Below are 22,704 nucleotides of genomic sequence, written 5' to 3'. Positions count from 1 at the left end.
AGACTTTTTAAAATATCTTACTCCATCTAACCCACTCATCGTTATGTACTTTAATCTCCTTTTATACTACTGCATAGTAAGTTTAATTCTTATGTTTTACATATTGTTGTTTTATGTAAGGTGACCATGAGTGTTTGAAAGGCGCCCACAAATAAAACCTATTATCATTAATACTGTACGCACTGCTGAAGCACGCTATAAGCCAAAGATGGTTTTCAAACTTTTAGTAGTTTCAAGTAGGAAAAGAGTGAGCTCTGGTTCCAATATAAAATCGCACAGAAAACGTGACTTTTTATCAAATAAAATATACAGACAAAATTTTAAAAAAGTCAGTTTTACGTTCAAAAACAGGAAAGATTGTAACAGAAACCGTCGGGGACAAAGGAGTGAAATTCAACGACATGAAACGTAGTAGGCCTAAGCTGTGCATCGCTCCGCCTGACTCCAGGTTAAAGTTTGCCAATTCATTTCAATTCATTTAATACAGAAAAGCTAAAAATTGAAATAAAATACAGATCATGAAGAGGCTTCAGACTATTTGTAGAGCACATGGAGTGTTGCATCAGCGCTAATCAGTCCACAGACAGACTGGGTCCCTGGTGCTGATGGTAATCCCACTACAGTCAAACCTCAGAGACATCTACAGTATATTTAATCTCCTATTAAGAGACAAAGCTCCTAAAACCACTGCATCTTTAAACTCACAACTGTACGGCACGACTATTAAAAGGCAGAAAAGTGCCAATCCAGACCAGATCCAAACACTTATGTTTCTGTGATAAAAGATCATGAGACGCTGTTTAAATTAAGTCTTAGTTCTCTTCACGGGCGGCGACAAAGTACATTTGGTTTCCAAGTTCCAGTGTACTGCTGCGTTTTTAAGTTTAAAGTTTGATCGATGCGGCGAATCAGACGTGTAACAGAAATAATCGTATTGTTTTTGAGAAGAAATGTCACTGAATGAGGAAATAAAGAGCAACTGTGGAGGAGTCCGGAGGATCAGTTTGTGTCCTGTTTGGTCTGAACTAGCGTTGTGAGGCGTGCCATCGTCGGGAGCTCAGGGATCCACAAAGGACACTGCGATGTAGCGGGTGCCGCCCGTGGTGGGCAGTCCTTCGTGGTAGTGGGTGAGGCGACCCGGATGCATGAGGGCCCAGCCTTTACGAGGGGCCTGGACGGAGCAGTTGTAGCGGAGGAACCTGCATCCGCCACCCTGCAAAATAAATAAATAAATAAATAAAACACATTAACAGTTGACGCCAAACGAGGCACACTTGTAATAAATGTTATTCTCTTAAATAAAATAAAATAAAAACAAAAGAAAAAGGGGAATGTGAAAACTTCTGTTTGTCATCCAGGTTGCAAATTTCAGAAAATTAAATTTGTCAATGGGCTATTTTTCCATCTGAGCATAAAAGTAAAGACCAAAAAAAAATAAATAATCACATAATGTAAACCAATAATTTAGAAACTAGTAGTTTCTTTTCATATTTTTACCGTCTGTGTACTTTAAGATTCAGTTTTGTACTCTACAATTAAAAATAAATGAGCATTTATTTGATTTTTTCACTTTAAAAAGCAAAAACAAAAAAATGCTAAACCAGTAAATTTTTGTTCTTATAGTATATAAAAAAAGAAAACAGGAAGAACAGGAAGTGAGGAAGGAGACGTAGTAATTTCAGATTTTATGACACATCTCTGAGCGTTTGTCTTGTGAATCTGGAGAAGCACCAGGTTTATTCAGTGCTGAACATCATGTGTTTTCTTTTTACTTGCTGTGCTTTTATTTTTTAAATCACATTAATGGAAATAAAATTTAATCTAATATTAATTTCTTCTTTTTGGTTTTAGACAGCAGATTGAAAGAAAGATTTATTTTATTCTTTTCTTTGTTTTTTTGGATTTAAAACTAAAAAAAATCACAGATTGTATTTCCAGTATTCTTTTCTGCTTTTAAAACCCAACTTTTAAAGTAGTGGGCTGTGTGGATATATAGTTGTCGTTAAATGTCTGCCACCAACCTCTCAAACACTCACCTGGTAATCGAGGCCCAGTTGATTGAGAGCGATGTTTATAGTGAACGTGGAGGCGTCGTGGTGCGGCCTCAGGTACGGCTGCTCGTCCGGTCTATACCGAACCACGAAGGCCAGCTCGAACTGAGCCTGCAGACACCAAAAAAAAAAATTTTTTTTAACAAAGAAACTGCTCATCTGGCCACCGTTTATAAGTACATCCCTCACAGCCCCATCTTGGTTCAACATCCACTTCTTAAGGCTCATTTAAAGTTCTGTGGGACATAGACGCCGTAACCTGCGTACGTAGCCTACGCCAGTGAGAGCCATTTATACTTGTACCTCGTCTGGCTCGCTCTGTAAAAACACCACCCAAACACTAGTCGGCGCTGTTTCTTTTTTTACGGGTTAATATTTGTTTCTACTTCCTGCTTCACTTTCAACAATGGCGACTGAAACTTTCGCCAAAATTTCGCCAAAGAGGAGTCGTACAAATATTTGCGTCTCAGAACCTCCTCAGTTAACCTCTCCTCCATGGGTTCCATCTTTATTGAATCAAAACAATCTGAAAATTGCAGAGATCTTGTGGTCTGCATGTAGTTACGGCGTGCAGTTAAATTTCTGGTGAGGTGCACGTCAGGTTACGGCGTTAGGGTCTGAGTAGGGTCTGCAGAAACCTAAACCACCTACTGTATAAAGATGGGGCAAAGACAGGGCTGCAACTGACGCCTTCTGTCATTTTCATTTTCAGTTAGTCACGACAAAGACAAAGATAATCCAGTCCTAATTTTGAGAGCAGTTGCTTCTCTGTACTCTGGAAAAATGCTTTGCAGGGATTACAGCAACGTGCAAGTCAGCAACAAAGGTAAAGACAAAGTAGAATTAAAAAAAAAAACAAGGGGTATATAAGAGGTTATTTGTGTTTTTTTGTTTTTTATATCACGTGTTTATGTTTGACAATGATGGTTTCAGCTATATATGTGTTAAGAGCTCTTACCTTGGAGTAGTAACCAGGGAACATTTTCTCTGTTATTGGTACTACGTACTCCTGTAAGAATTTCTGCCATTCGTCTTTATAGTTGATTTGAGTCATATGGATATCAATGGTTGGGACGTTCTCATAGCCTCCCTGGATTCTGGTGTCCTGGAAAAATCAGAAAGTGACGTTACTTAAATTCTGACAGGCAGGACAGAATTAGACAGACTGCAACGACATGTTACACAAATAATGAAGAAAAGAAGATAGAATGAGAGTATAGAGACCTTTTGTCATACTTGAAGGGGTTACAGTGTTGTTTTCTTACTATTACTACTACTACAGTGGGAACAATTCATTTAAAATCTTTTAAATCACTGCACTGATGTAAAAACACAGACTGTATAAAAAGTGGACGCCATGACAGCTCCTCAAAAAGCTCTATAAGCTCCGCCCCCTCCTTGTTAGTGGATGGGACTAAAGCACTTAAGACGCAGCACACGTCAAATAGAAAATTTCAAAGTTTCTGTCGTAATTTTCCGTTATAGACAACTGACGGTTGCCGTAACAACCGCTCCATGACGTGGTCGTGCAGGACCTCGAGCCGTATCCCTGGAATTCTAGCGTCAGTTTGATCAGCAGACGGAAGTTGGGGATGCGTCGTCCATATTTTATACAGTCTATAGATGTGAATCCACACGACGACCTACCCTATTGCCGCCTCCTGACCACTGTCCAAAGTGTTCCATTTCTTCAACAATGTGCTTACAAGCAATATCAGAGAAAACTGGGAACCAGTACACGTCAGGGCAGGGCTAGAAGACAGAACACAGACACTATTACACAACTAAAGCACTCAAGAAAAATTAAACTGACAACAACTGATTCTGCAGTCACAGTTCATATAGGAGGAGTTTAAATTGTGTTCTGCTTTTATTCGAGTGGTTTAATCTCACTCTGGGTCTGATTGTGCTTCAACTCACCGTTTCAATCAGCTTGTCTTTCATAATGCGGCTGTAGTTTTCATGAACGTAGCGCTCCTCCCAGTCCTGGAAGAAACACAAACGCACCATATATACACAACATGTACTTCTGGTAGCAAATTATAGTGCTGCTAAAGCTACTACTAATCATTACTCTTGGACTGGCACGTACAGTATAAAGCCACTCAGTGCAATTAAGTTGAGTTAAAGGACCAGTGCCGGGGCCTTCCACCTCCCTCTTTCCAGGTTTACCGCTTTTAACTCTTGTCCAAACTGCAAAGTAAGTGTCAAGTCGCTTTTCTAGTGGTCCTTCATAGTCTTTGTGTTCATCTGTCGTTGCTCGCTCGCGGTTACTTTTTGTCTCTTGCCTTTAGCTTTAAGCTTTGCTCATTTGAGGAGGTCGGCCAGGCCTTGTCAATTTTTTTTTTCTATAATGAAGGATTTTAAAAATATAAACAAATGTCTGTTACGTCCGTGTCAAAGGGCAAACTAATTCTGTGGATAGAGACATTCCTGAGCTCGCATGCTACTATTTAAGTGTTTTACATCAACCTACAATTATTTGTTTTGCCAGAGCCGAAGAGGGGAACAACTTCAGGGAGGGACATGAAGTAGTCTACAGCAGCAGCAAGAACAAAAAAAATGGATTGCTGCTAAAAATGTTTTACACTGTACACACCAGCCCATTTCCAATTATCTCAGTACAAATCATAGACTGTATAAAGATGGACGGAACTGCTCCTCTAAAGTGAAGCCAGAGCAAGTAGAGCTCCCCCTGGTGGCTGGTTGCAGTATAGGTCATAAGCTCCGCCCCCTCCGTGTTAGTGGGCGGGACATGGGCCAAAAGTAAAACGCTAAAATACAGTATATGGTTTCAGTCATTTTAGGTAGTTAATGTAATGTTGATGCATGTTTTTTTGGATAAGTTTCTTTCCGCCTGCTTCCACTTTTGGACCGTACTGCGCAGACTCTTGCTCCAAATTCGCATGATGGCACCGCCCGTATCCCCGGGAAAATAGCGTCAGATTGGCCAATGCAAGGAAATGGCGACGCATTGTCCATATTGATATACAGTCTATGGTACAAACCACTGTAATAACTAATATGAACCACACTGTAAACCTAACACCACCTTTACAACAGCTGGTATGCTAATGCTGACATTTATTTAAAATCATCTCACCACTGGGTTTTCAAAGATCTGCCACAGATCATTATGCAGATGGCCCGTCTGGTAATTATCTGTTGACAGGATGCGACCAAAAACGTGCATGTTGGTTACGTACATGAAGAGTCCCTGTGAGAAAGAGTCACAAGTCAAATGTTAAAGAAAAGGAAAAAAAGAGTAAACTTATTTATTATTAGACCCTTACATTTTTTTTTTTTTCTTACTGACGTCTTACTGACCTTGTCGCGAATGTGCTGGCAGAAAGCCATGTCAGGGTCTAAGCTTTTTGAGTCGAACAGATTGTAGTCCTCCAGCTCTGACCGGAGGAGGCTGGCCTTCAGCAGGAACACACTGGACACATACGGGACATTCCACACACCCCTACAAACAAACAAACAAACAAACAACACACAATTAAGACAATTTACAAACCAACGTTAAGATCTAATAGGACCTGCTCACACTTCCCCGTTGCTACTGATAAAAACATTTCACCCATGTCTACTAGTTGTCTTGATACTGAGTATGCTAAATTTACATTGTGAGCTACAGTGCAGCTTAAAAGAAGCTGCACCGCTCAGAATGTTTTTACATTTCTAGACACTTTAAATAAGAATAAGAATAAGAAAACCTTTATTTGTCCCACAATGGGGAAATTGCGGTTTGCAACAGCATGCAGAAATGACAGAGATAGAATAGATAATAGATATATTGCACAGACTGGTGTTATTACACCATAAGGTGTAATAATATTGCACATATTAGGAGTGCTCGCCGTGGAGCCTAACAGCAGCAGGAAGGAAAGACCTTCTGTATCTTTCCTTCACACATGGAGGGTGAAGCAGTCTGCCACTGAAGCTGCTCCTCAGTCCCGTCAGGTCACCATGGAGGGGGGCTGGACTCATCGTCCAGCATGGAGGACAGTTCAGCCAGAACTCTCCTGTCACCCACCTCCCCCACCGAGTCCAAGGGGCAGCCCAGGACAGAGCTGGACTTCCTGATGATCTTATCCAGCTTCTTCCTCTCCCTCTCTGCTATGCCACTGCTCCCGCAGACCACTCCACACAGGATGGCCGACGCCACCACAGAGCCTGCAGAGTGCGGCCAGTTCGAACGTCTTATATGGCAGCGATCTCACGTTGCCCATGGTAACGGAGGGGAGAACAGCGCTGAGAAGTGAAGCGTCTCTTCTTTTCTCGATGTTGTTTTCCTGCTCGGCATCCACGGCGGGTCATACGAAGTATCTCTGGGGTGATCTCGTGTCTGTCCCGAGGGAACACCTCAGCGCTACGCAGGGCGATCAGCCGTTCCCTCCTGTAAACAATCCGCACGCTGGCCGCTACTTGCATAGTTACGCCGGCCGGTCTGGATGTTGGTAAAAATATTTGGCTATGGCGAGACTCCCAATAAAAAACAAAACTAAAAAAGTGCAATGCTGTCTGAAAAAATATATATACAAAAGTAATCTCCACAAAGAGGGAAGCAAAAAGTGTATTAAATTCGAAAAAAAGAGACATCGAGTAAGAGCTGTTGCAAGCAGTCACTGGGCGAGAGGCGGGGTACAGGACGCCAGGCGTCCCACGCAGACCCAGGGAGAACATGCAAACTCCACACAGAAAGGTGGATTCAAACCCAGAACCTTCTTGCTATGAGGCATCAGTGTTGACCACCATGCCACTGTTGGTGCACACGAACTAAACATCCACTGATGTTTTGAGTCATTTTTATCCAGAAATGTAGATGATTCTGAGAGGTGCATATTACTTTTAAGCAGCACTGTATGTATAATTTCTCCCCACTAAACTTCTTTTTGACCATAACTTAGAACTAGAACTTCAAAATGATCGTATTTGTGAAATGACGACAGGTAATTCTTGTACTAAATCCCTCAATAAATGTCTACTGTTTCTAAATAACACAATTTAAGCGACTCACACTCTCTGTCGCTGCACGATGTCCACGTAGTCCTCGGACCTGGCGTAGTAGCCTTCTTCACTGAGAGCTCCCCAGAAGTTGCTCCACAGTCTGCCGATTCGAGTCACCATTGGTGCCACAATAGGACTGAGGAACAACTCAAGAAGTTATAACCAGCGCAAAGTCTTCAGGCGAGATGTTTTGGCAACAATGAAGGGATTTGCTGGTTTACTCACAGGTTTTGTTCGATGAGTATCTTGAGCGCGTTGTGGTTCTTTAAGACCACTTCAACGTCCATGCTGAAGAAGTAGCTGCAGTCCTTGTCCTTCCGACACATGTCGCTGAGAGGGAGGAAAGGTACCGAGAGATTAACGTGTAGTTGGATTTAGACATGTGTTTGGACAAGTGACAGATTTAGCCGTTCATGAAAACATATTCAAGTTACAGTTATATAATGAATACAGGTTTAAAGCACAGACTCACAGGTTTAATTTGATGGTATTAACAATATAATTTCAAAGAGGCGTTTAGGAATTACCATCTTTTATTTTTTTTTTATGCACAGGCCCATATTTTCAAAGCCAAATAGACAATTCATTTTAAAGCTGTTTATTACTGATATTGACTTCAATAGTTCTTCATCAATAAAAGTAGGTAACAGGTCTGTTGCATTTGGAAACTGTTGCTGTTGATCCATCTAACAGGAAATCTTTAGGCTGCAAAAAACAAAACAAATCCTTTGGTTCAACCGTCTCCAACCTTTACTGCACCAAGGACTGGTTTTAACAAAGACAGTCTTTCACAAACCGGTCATCATACATACAACAAATCGCAGTTCTGAAGGCTTCTTGGCCTCATTGGATAGCAGGTCGCCACATATTATAGGTTTGGAGCAAACCTATAGTTCAAGTAGGACTACGCCGCTTTGCAGCTTTCTTTTTTTGGCACTGTTGGAGTCTTCTGCCGTCTCACCATTAGATACCTCAAAGAAGTTCTGCAGAGACGTTTGCTTTTTGCTCATTTGTGGCTGGGGCTCACTTGACCGCTCCTTGTACTGGACACACAAAACTCTGACAAAGATAAAATATGTTCTAGTCATTCAGTGCAGCCCAGTACCAGTCTGGGGCTTTTTGATGATGTGTCATAAGATAGAAGCAGAGGGATGTACCAAGACCTGGATGACTGAGAACCTTCAGAGACATCTGAGGCACATAAAGATATATTGTCTGTCAGATGCAGACAAATGATGCAAAGCTGATTGGACGATGTCCCAAAGAAGACGAGAGATACTCTGTAAGGGTCAGGTCAGTCACCTGGTCTCAAGGTAACCGAGCTTCAGAGTTTCACGAGGCGGAAAACCCACAAGAAAAAACATCGACTGACGTCAGGCCTGGATAAAGGAACGATGAAGACCACATATGGTTGCGTGAGATTCAGAGGAGAGACACTCACAACGCCAGGTTGCTGACGGCGACTTCGTCCATTTCTTCTTCGGGCCCGATGAACTTGACGTCCTGGTAAAGGCTCCCGTGATCCCGGAGGAAAGAGCTGACATGTTGTTCGTGATGAACTTCCTGTGAAGAGAAAGGAGAAATAAACTCACACACAAAGAAATGCAGAGCAAAGAGACGGGCGTGGTATATCATTGATTTAGAGGATTTTTCACTTAGCCAGTAAAGACTATAATATAGATACATATATAAATAAAACTGCTGCATTCAACTAAATCTATAACTAGCTGTGGCGTCATGTGGATACTGTGATAATAATAGACAGTCACAGTAATATTTGATAACACATTTAAGACTGATTTACCCGACGCAATTAGACCAGAAAGTATACACATGGAAAATTTTGGCAATGACATGAAGATATAATTACAGATCTTAAAGTATTACGCGCTGCCAGGTTCTTTGGATAGTCTCGACCTACTCACCTTGTTGTAAATGAAGAGTTTGAGCCGGTCCTTGGGGTACTGCAGCTTCAGCAGGCGTTCAAAAAACACTGTAACGAATGGGGTGGGCTGACGTATGAAGATGGAAATCCACACCAGCGGGTATTCACTCTCCTGCAACACAAAGCATTACAAAGAGTTAGACACATATGTATATGTTCAGACACGTCCTTTAGGTATTTCAGGCTGTTGTCCCAGTCTCTTTATGTTTGCCTCTTGAACAAAGGCCAGCTAAGATTTAAACATATGAGGTCCTATAGTAACTGTAAGCTAAGGGTAAAGAGTTTATTGTACTTTTATTTAGCACCAAATGAGGAAGGAAATAAAAAGCCACATGTTGACTGCGTGTAGTTCTGGGAAATATTAAACAGGCTTTTTTTCTGGTAGTTTATAAGTGAACAGACCTTGAGAGCTGTGAGTGGAAGGAGATCTTCATGGCACACTGTGCATCCTTTCTCGAATGTCCACGCGTTGGGGATGTAGTTACCCAGGTAGTTTATCTGGAGCTGAGGGAAAGAAAACAAAATTCATGTTTTAGTTGATCGTGATATATCAGTCTAGTATGTCTTGGAGATGACACATGACATTTAACTAAATAATAATAACAGAACCAAGCATCAATGGTCTTAGGACACTGTGGTACGTCTATAAATGTTTTATCATAAGGAGTCATCGCATGCTGTTTCCTCTTGATGGAGTGAGTAGCACAGTAAAGATGTCTTGAAGGAAACTGTTAAAATAGGTCATATAATTAAAAATCTACACTTTTTATAGCAACACCCCAGTAAAACTGCTTCTCTGCTTCCAACTACAATGATGTAGTGCATTTATTAAAATATAGTTTTAATAATAATGTTTATTGGGAAAAAAATTATATATATATATATACTTAAATGGAAAAAAAGAAGATTTATTTAAGATTTATTATTAAAAAGCACTGAAAGATATCATCAGAAAAAAAAAATTCAAAACAAAAATTACACTTTTTTGTTAAATAACTATCACAAAATTGGTATAAACAAGTCTGGATCCTTCTTATTGATTATTCTTACTCACTTTTTAGTTTTTTCATACTGCAGTTTTAAAGTATGAAGGCCATGAGTGTCAAGGACCAATGAGATTTCATACAGTTGTCAAGAATGAGTTGTAAAATAAGGTGTAAAAACAGAAAAGATGCCCCGTTCTTTTGTTGTGTGTGTTGTAAAGATCGAGCCAGTGTGAAGCAGTTGTGCTGATGACTAGTGTTTTGCGCAGTCAATAAACTTCTGAACACAGCGATACGCCTCAGTGGGCAAGTTTAAATCTACAACAAAAGACAGCGTGTGGATAGGACTCTACCTACAAGCCCGAATCTGGTGCAACCGTGCGTGAAAGGAATGTCTTTTCATTTTTCAATTTCATCGCTCGTAGTTTACGAGAGACAGCGTATCAAAAGAAATGGTAAAAATTAAATTTATTTTACGGCCCGGGAAGTGGTGGAGCCGTGTACTCAGTGAGAAAGCAAAAGGTCAGATGAAGAATGTCAAGAGGCCTTCAGGTGTTTCAGCTGGTATCTGTGGGTGTGTGTGTGCTCTTGTACAGCTACCTAACTGAGGACCAGAGTTTAGTTTTACACCATCTGAATGAGGACATTCGTGCAAAGTGAGGTCATTTTGGCCAGTCCTCACTTTTATTATTATTTTTTTTACGAGGCTGTTTGAGAGTTAAGATTTGGTTTCAGGGTAAAGGTTAGAATTAGGTTAGGGTAAGGGTTAGGCACTCAGCTGAGAAGATTACGGTTGGTGTTAAGGGCTAGGGAATGCATTATGTCAATGAATGTCCTCACAAAGATAGCCATACAAACATGTGCGTGCCCCCTCCTTCTCTGGTTTATTGTGCAAATACAGAAAAGATGGAAAGGCTTTGTGCTGTTTTGTAAATAACTGACTGATAATTCTTTATTTTCAGAAACCAGAAGGCATTCAGGGAGACTCTGGTTAAAGAACTTGCAGGAGTGGGGTTCTCCCTCCACATGCAAACTCATCCTTTTTCGAACTAGTCTGCAGAATTTCTCTGCCTGCAGACAGCAAACGTCCGAGTGTTTGCTGAGGGGTGCTTTCATGTCACCCAAAACCACTCCCTCATGGGCACTTTCATTGAGCTTCTGACTACAACTGCGATGTGCATGCTGTAGATGAAGAAATATGCAAATATATACAACCCCTGGCAAAAATTATGGAGTCCAGTCTTGGAGGATGTTCATTCAGTTGTTTAATTTTATAGAAAAAAAGCAGATCACAGACATGACACAGAACTAAAGTCATTTCAAATGCCAACTTTCCGGCTTTAAAAAACACTAAAAGAAATCAAGAAAAAAAATTGTGGTAGTCAGTAACAGTTACTTTTTTAGACCAAGCAGAGGGAAAAAATTATGGAATCACTCAATTCCGAGGAAGAAATTATGGAATCACCCTGTAAATTTTCTTTCCTAAAACTAACACCTGCATCAGATTAGATCTGCTTGTTCGTTTGCAGTTAAAAAGGAGTGATCACACCTTGGAGAGCTGTTGCACCAAGTGGATTGACATGAATCATGGCTCCAACACGAGAGATGTCAATTGAAACAAAGGAGAGGATTATCAAACTCCTTAAAGAGGGTAAATCATCGTGCAATGTTGCAAAAGATGTTGGTTGTTCACAGTCAGCTGTGTCTAAAATCTGGACCAAGTACAAACAACATGGGAAGGTTGTTAAAGGCAAGCATACTGGTAGACCAAGGAAGACATCAAAGCGTCAAGACAGAAAACTTAAGGCAATATGTCTTGAAAACGGAAAATGCACAGCAAAACAAATGAGGAACACATGGGAGGAAACTGGAGTCAACATCTGTGATCGAACTGTAAGAAATCGCCTAAAGGAAATGGCATTTACATACAGAAAAGCTAAACGAAAGCAATCATTAACACCTCAATCTCAATCCAATTGAAAATCTGTGGTGGAAGTTGAAGAAAATGGTTTATGACAAGACTCCAACCTGCAAAGCTGGTCTGGCAACAGCCATCAGAGAAAGTTGGAGCCAGATTGATGAAGAGTACTGTTTGTCACTCATCAAGTCCATGCCTCAGTGACAGCAAGCTGTTATAAAAGCCAGAGGTGGTGCAACAAAGTACTAGTGGTGTGAAGTGTTCTTTTGTTTGTTTGTTTTTCATGATTCCATAATTTCTTCCTCGGAATTGAGTGATACCATAATTTTTTCCCTCTGCTTGGTCTAAAAAAGTAACTGTTACTGACTACCACAATTTGTTTTCTTGATTTCTTTTAGTGTTTCTTAAAGCCAGAAAGTTGCCACTTGAAATGACTGTAGTTTTGTGTCATGTCTGTGATCTGCTTTTTTTCTACAAAATTAAACAACTGAATGAACATCCTCCAAGACTGGTGATTCCATAATTTTTGCCAGGGGTTGTATCATATGGATTTGTGTGAACGCAGGAAGTCAACATTTACATGCTGTTGCAGTTTATTTTGCAGAGACCTGGAGCTCACTGACAGCCTGCACTATTAAAAACTTTTCCCTGCTGTCCCAAGTAGTGACTAATTCAGTATCTTAGCTTAGCTTAGCTTAGCTGTAGATGAAAGGTTGAGAAGTCTATTGATGTGCCACGTCAGTAAGGTTTGACTGGTCGGTACCTTTGTTGGTCCATTCCCATGGATGATGACAGGTAAGGTGTCATACATGACATTTCTGGCTCGTACTCGACCGTCCTCAAACTTCAGCACCACGTCATCTGGAAACACACACAGATGTTTCAGCCTTCAACCGTGCTTCGTCAAAACCCTGAACTTTTTTGTGTTACAGACAGAGAATCTGTCTCTGAGAATCTACTCAGACATTATGAAAACTGTTTTATTTTCTTCATCAGTCGGCCTGTTAGTATTCAAAGCTTCCCACTGGTAGTCTTGATCCTCCAGTTTTATCCAAGATGCTGTAAGGGGCTTGATCTTGTCTGGACTGGGTATAGACAAACATTAGCCAAGGATGATTATGGATAACGTGTGCGAAAGTCACACCCAGGGCCCCTGGTTACTGTTTTAGTCAGAGAAGACGTTCAGGGACATCAACTACAAATTGCTGAAGGCAAATACCAACATAACAGTCAGTACTGTCAGTAACATGGTCAATTGAGCAACTAAGCATAGGAAGGAACACAGCAGAAGAACACAGTAAACCAAGTTGACATTTGCAAAATTTCACTGATCAGCCATAACATTATGACCACTGACAGGAGAAGAAAATAACATTGACCGTCTTGTGGCAATTCAATTTTCTGCTGGGAAACGTTTGGACCTGGCATTCATTCATGTGGATGTTACTTAGACATGTAGCACCCACCTAGACCAGACCAGGCACCCCCAGCCCATAGCAATGACACTCCTTGATGGCAGCAGCCATCCCCAGCAGAAACAGTTTAGGAACAACTCAAAAAAAACATGAAGAGCAGCACAAGGTGTTGACCTGGCCTCCAAATTCACTAGATCCCAAACTGCTCAAGTATCTGTGGGATGATCCACAGAGGCCCCTCCCCTCAATCCATAGGACCCAAAGGCCCCCCACTAACAACATTGTGTTGTCAGACAAGACAGGCCACCCTCAAAAGGCCCTCACAACCGTTTTGGAGGCACAAGGGAGACGTACACAATATTAGGAAGGTGGTCATAATGTCATGCCTGATTAGTGCAAATCAGTAATCAAGAACCCTATTTGTGGAAGCGTGCTTCTAAAAGTGATTGTCACATTTAATAGGAATTACAAATTATGCCTACAGCAAACATTTGAGCATGAACAGGAACAGATGTCAGTTAGTGTCAGCACAATCAGAGGATGTTGACTTCTGGATGGCTGGAGACATATAATAAACTCGACTATACACGACGTGTCAGTTGATTAAATATCTGCTTAATAACCTAAGCCAAATGCAGACAACTCACCGAGGGATCCAAAAAGGTTCTGGAACATTCTGCACTTGCTGTCCAGGGTGATATTTATGGATTTCTGAAATGTCAAAATGCATTGTTTAAGTTGGGTGTTCCTAGTAGCATAAAACTGAGTGGCAAAACACTGTGGCATGAGGCTTTTATTGTGAAACTTGGAGACAAAGTGTTGATTTTCATTAGGCCCATACAAATTGATTTAACGTATTTAATTCCATTAAGGGAGTCAAAGCAGAGCAGTGGAACAAATCTCACTCTTTTCGCTGGATCAGTGTAAATCTTGGTGAAGAACAGCTGGTCGCTATCATCGTCTTTTCCGGTCCAGTTAACGAGCATTTCTTTGATGTTGGGAAGCGCACCAACAAAACCTGAAGGACAGGGAGTAAGAAAAACGTCACAGAAGTCTAGACTCTTTGATCGAGAACCTGTCATTACCATATCTATCGTTCTACTCTGTCCGCATTTGACAAACACGCCGAGGAAGAAAAAGTAAAGTCTCCGGTTTTCAAAATGCCACGATCTGTGCCAGGTTCGTTTTTTATGGACTCAAGTCTGTTTGCTGACTAAATACCTGCTGTTTCTCTGCCATAAAAAAGAATAATGAGCACAGCCACATCAGCAGCTTGTGGGTGTGTAGTGAGGTGTGCATGGAAGTATCTCAAACCAGTTGATTTTGGTGGAAACACAGGGCAACATGTAGTAGCTGTAAGATGTTTAGTTTAACACCATCAGTGCATTTGTTGATGCAAAGAAATTTAAGCTCTATAAAACTAGGAATGACAATCTGGAGACTGTTTGAAAACTGACTGCAGCTTTACATACAGTCTTCTCAGTTAACTCAAAGTCTGCAACCTTTATTTCTAGCAAATGCGTTGCAAGCATTCCAAACTAAGAGTAAAATTAAACTTTTATGCACAGTGTGTCGACAAATCCAACTGCGTTGCTTGTTGTACTTGTTTAACAGCTAGCAGTTTTCTTTACTGCTGCGGCCACTACACTGTGGCCTGCAATCACTAGATGGAAACATAACACGAAGTCCTTAAGCTCCAAGCTGTCCAGTATTTGCAGTGTTCTTTGCCAATGTCTCTATTGAGATTGGCTCTAGAGAGTATAGAGTATGCACAGATGGGTTGCCATTCATCAGCACATTTATACATAAAGGCAACTTGGCATTAATGAAAAATCATCTAATCTCATTTCAGGTGGAGGTCCTCTCATTGAAATCGGACATAAGCCGAGCCTAGCTGACCTAAAAGCTAAAACAAACTATTGTGGGTGCAGAGCTATTAAATAGTCCTACAAGATCTGAGCGTGCACACCTTCTGATTTGGTCTAATTCGGTCATTAAGCAATAAGACGAAGAATTTGATGACATTGCTTTTCAAAACAAGTCAGCGCAGATCATAAGGCAACCTGAGTACCATACCTCCAGAGTTCAGGAACCTGTTGCCCTCCCTGACGTGGGGATATTTGTCCTCCAGATGCCTGTCGGGCCAGATCAGGCTCTCGGACGAGAATACCACCTTGTGTTTGGCCTGCTGGAACTTCTTGAGCAACTCTTTGGGACCAGATGCAAACACCACATCGTAGCTGTATCGAACAGGGAGTTAAAAACATAGAAACCTCAGTGCACCGCGTGGGTCTGCGTTGTGTGAAGCCAGCGACGTAGTTAAAACAAATGAAGGAGGGTGCATTTATGAGATTCCACACAAAGTCGTCTGTGGTTGTCTCTGTTGATTTCAGGGTGCACATGTTTTACCACATAAGGACCATATACTGTAGGTGTGTTACACCCAAAGACTGGAATTATGGTGTTGAAGTAAGTTTATAAATACACCTACAAACAGCTCTAAAGCTCACTGTTGGACATGTTGAATCTTGCTTGTTACAACATCTGGCCCAAGCCAGAATTTGTTAAAACATATGCGCTTTTAAGGAGAATCACATGTTGGAGCTATTTCTCGAGAAACGACAATGACAAGACACTGATCTGGCACGTAAATAAAATGTTGTCATCGCTTCATTCCTCGCCTCGTTTGGTTTAAGGGGCATTAGAAATGAATTTTCCAAACTTGGACAGATCTGTTCTCCATTATCTTCATCTGGTTGGGGGTTGAAAGACTGCAACAGTGTCTCAGTGTGATACTCTAACAGCTTAAAACTTAGTGCGGGAAAACAACAATCTTTAGAATCACATATAAAACAAAAATCTGACTTTCTTGTCCTACCTGTCAATAAAAAGGATAATTTGGTCTTCATTCTTCATCTCTTCCAGAGCTGTTTTAAGGAGTCTCACTTTCTGGCCACCTCCTGGAGCCGACATGTAGTCTCCTCCGTTCCATTTCTGGCCTCGACCAAGAACCTTAGGACACACAGCACGGATCGATTTAAATACAGCGTGAAGAAATTCATTTATCATGTATCATCCTGAAGCTAGACATCCATTTTCATCCACTTATCCGAGGTCGGGTCGCGGTGACAACAGACTAAGCCTGGATTTCCTGACGTCTCTTTCACCACGAAGGCATGCCAGCTCCTCTTGAGGTATACCAACGCATTCCAAAGGCAGTCAAGGTATAATCCTGCAAGTTAATTTTGGGATAACCCCAGGGTCTTCCCACAGCTTGCCATACCCCAGTAAACCTCCAAAGTGAGGAGTCCAGGAGCTCCCTCCCCGCCCCCATCTCTAAGGCTAAGCTCATCCACCCTACGGAGGCAATCCCAGAGCCTGGTCCACCAGCTAAATCACCATGACAGGCACTGAAAACCTTCTGACCGCCACCTCCTGCGAGATGCTTCTAATTTGAGGATGATTTGAACAGGAGAATTTGAACACGGAGCATTCAGAATCCATGTCTTTCAACCCAAGGATGCATGAGAGGCTCTTCTGGAGGTAGGAGTTGCAAACCTCACAGATAGTCTGTCTGCCAGCCTTCCCCTTCACCTGATGCAACTCACCACACTACAGTCAGAGAGTCCAGCTCCAACCCTACAACATCTCCAGTCTGTAGGCATTGGCTGCCTTTAACCCGGAGCCCTAGCCCGCAACAGCAAAAAAGACAACGCTGGCCACCACAGACTCATAGAACATCCTCAGCATCGTCCTGCAGATGTTGAAGGACGCTAGCTTTCTCAGAAAATAGATGTCCACAGAGACTCCATGGATGAAAACAGTGGTCATGGGTGCCTTAGTCCTCCTCAGAACTTAAGCCACGCGTAGAGGCATCTTCCATGAGCCTACAACCAGTTTGTGATGCCAGTGCACAGAACAAAAAAGTTCCCGCCTTCGACTTCTACCCAAATCTTGCTGCACCTGCCTTTTCCTGCTCCATGTTGACTCTTTGGGCTGTGTCAGGCCAGGTCCCATGGAGGAAAGCCTTACCCCCTGGCTAAGTTCACCATCCAGCTACCCTCCCACTTCTGGCCCCAGGTGGGAAGCTCCATTTTCACTATTCTGAGCAGGGCACAGCAGCTCCTTTTTGGCCGACCCATTGAGGTCATGACTCCTCTCCTTACACTTTTTGAAATCTCAGCACGCCATCTCAATTCCTAAAACGCATTTAGAGGAGAAAGGACTACGAGGATCCCCAGGTGTATACTTTGCAGGTATCTTTTTGGGCCCGCTGATGTATAGAAGAGCTATGGATACACAGATGAATGTGAAGACGTCTAACCAGAGGCAAGCCACACAATGATTTGCCTTAATCTACACCTCAAAACCCAACCCAACCAGAAACTCATGTTGTGGGGTGCCTTAACCATAACCGTGACAACTATAATTCACAACTTCCCTACTGAAAGTTTATTTTTATAAGTAGTCGTTTTAAGCAGCGGACTGGCTTAATTCACGCAGGTTTTTTTTTTCTGTTTCTATAATAAAGCTAATTTTACATTCCATTTCCCTGAATCAGTACAGCGTGACGGTTTCCTGTCTCCACTCCCAGATTAGACCAAATATTTAGTAAAAACTGTTGTCAAATATTTAGGAGGCAACGTGGCTCCTTTTGGAGGACAGATTTGGCAGCACAGATGCTACTGAACGATCACAGAAGTAATTAAAAGGTTTCTAAGAGTAAATAATAATAATTTAACCCTTAGTTGTCCCGCAATGGGGAAATTGCAGTTGCTCCTGTTTGACCCATCCATTTGTTCACACAGTGTGTACAGTTGGAGCAGTGGGGACCAATTTGGGGCATAGATGCTTGCTCTGGGCACCTCAACCATGGACACGGCTGGGACCCCTTGGTCCCAAGCTGCACCTCACTACTACTACTCCACAGTTTTTTGATTTGACTTGCCCAAACTCCTGACTCCAAACCTGCTCCATCCATAGAATCCATAGAATCAGCAGGTTATAGTTCAAGCACCAATGAACTGGATTAAAAGCATTTGAAGCCCATTAGTTGTAAAGTGCTCATCATAAAACACAGTGGTGGGCTACAACAAAACAGAAACGGCTTGGCCACCCAGCATGCTTTATTCCTTTAAACCAATTATCCAAAACAAAGGATGCCTCAGTTCGCTAAATGCCTTCCCTCCTTCGCTGACACCTCAGCTTTAAGGTGTCTAAGACAGGAGGAGATGAGGTGAGGAAAGTCACCAAGGATGCACAAACTGCGAAAATTAGAAGACGCAAGAAAGACTTCACGTCTAGACAGCGGGGAAGGAACTTTGACCGAGACTTTGCCGCGGGGTCCCTTACCTTGACAGTGTAGTTGAAATGTTTAGCAGATCTCAGGAAGCGCCTGAAGCCGTCAGCCTCTTTGGTTGCAACGGTCACAACGAGAAGTTTCTCTGGAAGACGGAACATTATGGAGGGATTGTGTTATTGCACAGTAAATAATATAACAGGAGCCTTGTGATGCACAAATCAAGCAGAAATAAATCTAAAGCTTTTACTCATCAGGTGTTGATGAGAAAAACTACATTTTAACAGTGTTCACATTTTGTGGTTATCTCATTAAACCCAACATAGTAAAGAAACACAAGTCCAGTATGAACTACATGGGCTGCTTTAGTTGATGGACACTCTTTAAACCATTTAACTTTATTGATATAACACTTGGTGAAAAGAGATTGTGATGAGGATCCTGATTGTGGGAAATGATGTCTCATGCTCCCTGAACAACTCTTTCACAATCTGAGCCCCATGAATCCTGACATTGTCATCTTGGAATATGATCCATTGATGGAATAACCTGGTCATTCAGTATATTCAGGTAGTCAGCTGACCTCATTCTTTGGACACATAATGTTGCTGAACCTAGACCTGAGCAACTGCAGCAACCCCAGATCATAGCACTGCCCCCACAGGCTTGTACAGTAGACACTAGGCATGATGGTGCATCACTTCATCTGCCTCTCTTCTTACCCTGATGCACTGGTTCTCCACTATCCTTCCAGTTTTTAATAATGCGTTGGACAGTTCTTAACCCAATTTTTCTTCAATCTCCTTAGATGTTTTCTCTGCTTGATGCATGCCAATGATTTGACCCTTCTCAAACAGACTAACATCTTTTCCACGACCACAGGATGTGTCTTTAGACATGGTTGTTTAAGAAATGAGAAGCTACTCATTGCATCAGTTGTAGTTAAATAACTTGTTGCCAGCTGAAAGATAATCACCCATGCAGTTATTATCCAATAGGAGGCTCCTACCTGAATATATGAGTAGCAGTGCACATTTACTGTATAGTAAAAAGTTCCACTTGTATATTATCATAAAACGTTGTAGTGCAGCAGCAGTTGCAGTTATAGTAGTTATTGTGTGTGTCTTGTTGGCGTTTATGTGGAATCAGTAGACACAGTATTTCACACCTCTGTATGTTCTTATCAACATATCATAAAAGTGAAGATAAACACGACTTAAATCTTGAACTAGATGAGTGTTAATTTGATGAATTGTAGCCTGGGCGTATCCACAACGGAAGCAAATGTGAAATAAATTATACACTGTGTTTCACCCATTCATTTAGCCCTGAATCATACAAGCTGCAGCGTCGGTGTGAAATGTCGCCTTCTTGTATTCCCTTAATTTAATCCGTCCTCTTACTGGCTTTCATATCTACAATGCTAGTTCTACGCGCATATCTGACGAATCTTCAGTGCTCGTGTGTAGATGTAACCCTGACCTCTCGGCGTGGCGTTCTCCAGACTCTCTGGGCTGTGGGTTACAGTTTTGAGTCAGTCACCACCAACAGGGAAGTGTATACACACACACAACGTTTATTTTCTCTGGAGGCTGTCACATTCCCTATTGTCCCACCGTAAACAAAGACAAGCAGGAACTAAAATTACTCTTTCTCTCTGACTAAGGGTCATCATAGATAACTACTGAAATGATGCACATGTCAATAAGGTGCAGGATAAAGAAATAATTAGATAATAAACTTAATCCTGCGAAGTCCTATAATATTTTTACCTCTGTACGTTCTTATAAGTGACAATAAACACGACTTGAATGTGAAATAAATCATACACCGTGGTTCACCCATTCATTTAGCCCTGAATAATACAAATTGCAGCGTCAGTTTGACTAATTTATTCTGTCTTCTGACTGCCTTTCATATCCAGAATTCAACTTCTACACATCAAATCTTATTTTTATTTTTATTTTAAGCAAACCTGATGTCTTTTCGGTGCTCCTGCATCAGTGTAAATACAACCCTGACTTCTCGGCGTGGCGCTCTCCAGACTCTCTGGGCTCTGAGTGTTGTGCTAGTTTGGAGTCTTAGCCAAACATTGCCAACACAGCAGGATAGTATGACACACACACACACACACACACACACACACACACAACTTTCACTCCTCTGGAGACTGTCGCACCCCTGAAACTGTCCCACCACAAACAAAGACAGGTAGGAACTAAAATCTCTCTCTCTCTCTCTCTCTCTCTCTCTCTCTCTCTCTCTCTCTGACTAAGACAGAGTGTCCAGATAACTGCTAAAATGATGCACATGCAAATAAAGTGCAGGATATATAATAAACCTAATCCTGGAATACACAGCATAAATTATAATAATAAAACCATATCCTTAAAAAAATCTAATGTGTTCAGTAACATGAATGATGTCTGCACTGCTTAAAAAAAACTAAGTGAACTCCATGCGGCAGAAAGAGTTCTTTAAAGGTCCAGAACTACGGAAGACGATTAGGGCCATAACCGATTTAAATTCAACATTAGCTGCATATACGTTAACATTAATGCAAAATTCCTATGCAAGAGCTAAAGTGGTGTACTAGTGTATCTCCAACACGCAGGGTGAGGTAGATTTCACGCCCATATACTTCCACACAGCCCACTGGGGATGTCAGCGGTCCACGTCAGCGGCATGGAGCTCTTCTTCCTCGGCGCCTGGCTACCTACAGTTTGCTCCCTCATAGAAGGAGAGGTTCATTTAATACACTGAGGCTCTTTTATTTTTTTATTTTGGTAGAGCAGCATAATATGTTCCACTGCAGTTTAGTTGGCTGCATGTCTTTACAAGTGTACATTATCTGGAGTACATGAAGCACCAGGGCACGGGTGGCACATGCACAAACTAAAATCACAGCTTTTAAATCACTGTGGCTTTTACGCATTGCATTTTCTCCAGAATTATTTACTTATAAGCGACTCTTTGGGGATATTCTGATACCTGGCATTTACTTTTTATGTTTGTAAACACTTGTACGGTCTTTATTTAGCCCGGCAGGGAACACATGAGCTTCAGAGTGCCCTCCTATACCGGGGCCAAGCGCTAAAATAAACAACAAACTTATCAGCTGCTAAATGAGCCAAGAAAAATGTGCAGCCGAGTCTCCAAAAAAGCAGCGTTTCTGCACTTACCTTCGGGGATTTGTTGCTCCTCGCAGCTCGCCAGGAAGAAGAGGGAACAGGCAAAAGTTAATAAAAATGCGAGGAGGTGAGAATAAAGTCTCATTTTTGCTAAAAAGTTGCAGTCGTTCGTCCGTGTGGAGCCTGCGAGGAGTTCAGCCGCGCCGCTTTTCCAGATGGTTCCGTCCGAGAACACGAACTTCGGAGGAGTGAGGGTGTCTGCTCTCTCTGTCTCTCTCTGTCTCTCTCTCTCTCTCTCTCTCTCTCGCTCTCTCTCTCTCTCTCTCTCTCTCTCTCTGCCTACGTCTCTCTTCCCCTTCCCCTTTCTCACCAGAGGGGGAAATCTGTTTGGATACAAAGACCCAGCTGTTCTGCGGCCATGAGCACTCGCACGTAGCCTATGGAGCCAAGTCCAGAGCCAAAAGTTTCATTCTAACTTAAAAAAAAATAATTAAAAAAACTCCAATTTTCATCTTGAACTCCGAGAACATTGTTCTCGAGCTAAATGTAAGTGTAGGGAAACTTTATTCCACTTTCAAGATCACTAGAATCCTTTTGATTGCATTACTTATTTTCGGTTTTCCACTTTTATTTTATATCTTGATTCTACTTTGCAGATTTCGTGTTTTCAGATTCGCATTTTATTTTATTTTTTTACTTTCCACTATTTTGGGGGGCCATGGGGGGTGTGGCCTAATCTGTACGACTCACCAAGCCTAACCCATAGGTCAAACATACGGCTGGCGGGCGAAAAGCAGTCCACCAGAGGGTCTAATCTGTATGAATTTGCAAAATACCTGCTATCCCTAATTTGTACACTGTTTTAGAAAGAGAAGTGGACAGAAGACAACACTGAGAACCAGGACTAAACAGCAGACAGCAATGTGCCCGAATTGCGCTGATGATTTCA

At 41.8% G+C, this 22,704-nt stretch overlaps 1 protein-coding gene across 1 annotated transcript; it reads right to left on the bottom strand.

The window, feature by feature from the left end:
* Positions 1–209: 209 nt before the first annotated feature.
* plod1a (procollagen-lysine, 2-oxoglutarate 5-dioxygenase 1a) lies at positions 210–22,134 on the bottom strand. Its single transcript, XM_084552798.1, has 19 exons — positions 21,807–22,134; positions 18,678–18,769; positions 16,204–16,337; positions 15,402–15,565; positions 14,231–14,343; positions 13,973–14,036; positions 12,674–12,771; positions 9,412–9,513; positions 8,990–9,121; positions 8,506–8,627; positions 7,290–7,394; positions 7,075–7,200; positions 5,379–5,520; positions 5,155–5,268; positions 3,972–4,037; positions 3,699–3,803; positions 3,010–3,156; positions 2,037–2,162; positions 210–1,213 (listed from the first exon to the last, which is right to left on the bottom strand). The coding sequence occupies exons 1-19, from the start codon at positions 21,898–21,900 to the stop codon at positions 1,058–1,060; spliced, it is 2,202 nt and encodes a 733-aa protein (XP_084408924.1). The 5' UTR covers positions 21,901–22,134; the 3' UTR covers positions 210–1,057.
* Positions 22,135–22,704: the final 570 nt, after the last annotated feature.

Source organism: Chelon labrosus, assembly GCF_963514085.1.
Source record: "Chelon labrosus genome assembly, chromosome: 10".
NCBI lineage: Eukaryota > Metazoa > Chordata > Actinopteri > Mugiliformes > Mugilidae > Chelon > Chelon labrosus.
Note: the sequence above shows the minus strand (reverse complement) of the source record. Positions and strands in the feature narration are given on the sequence as shown.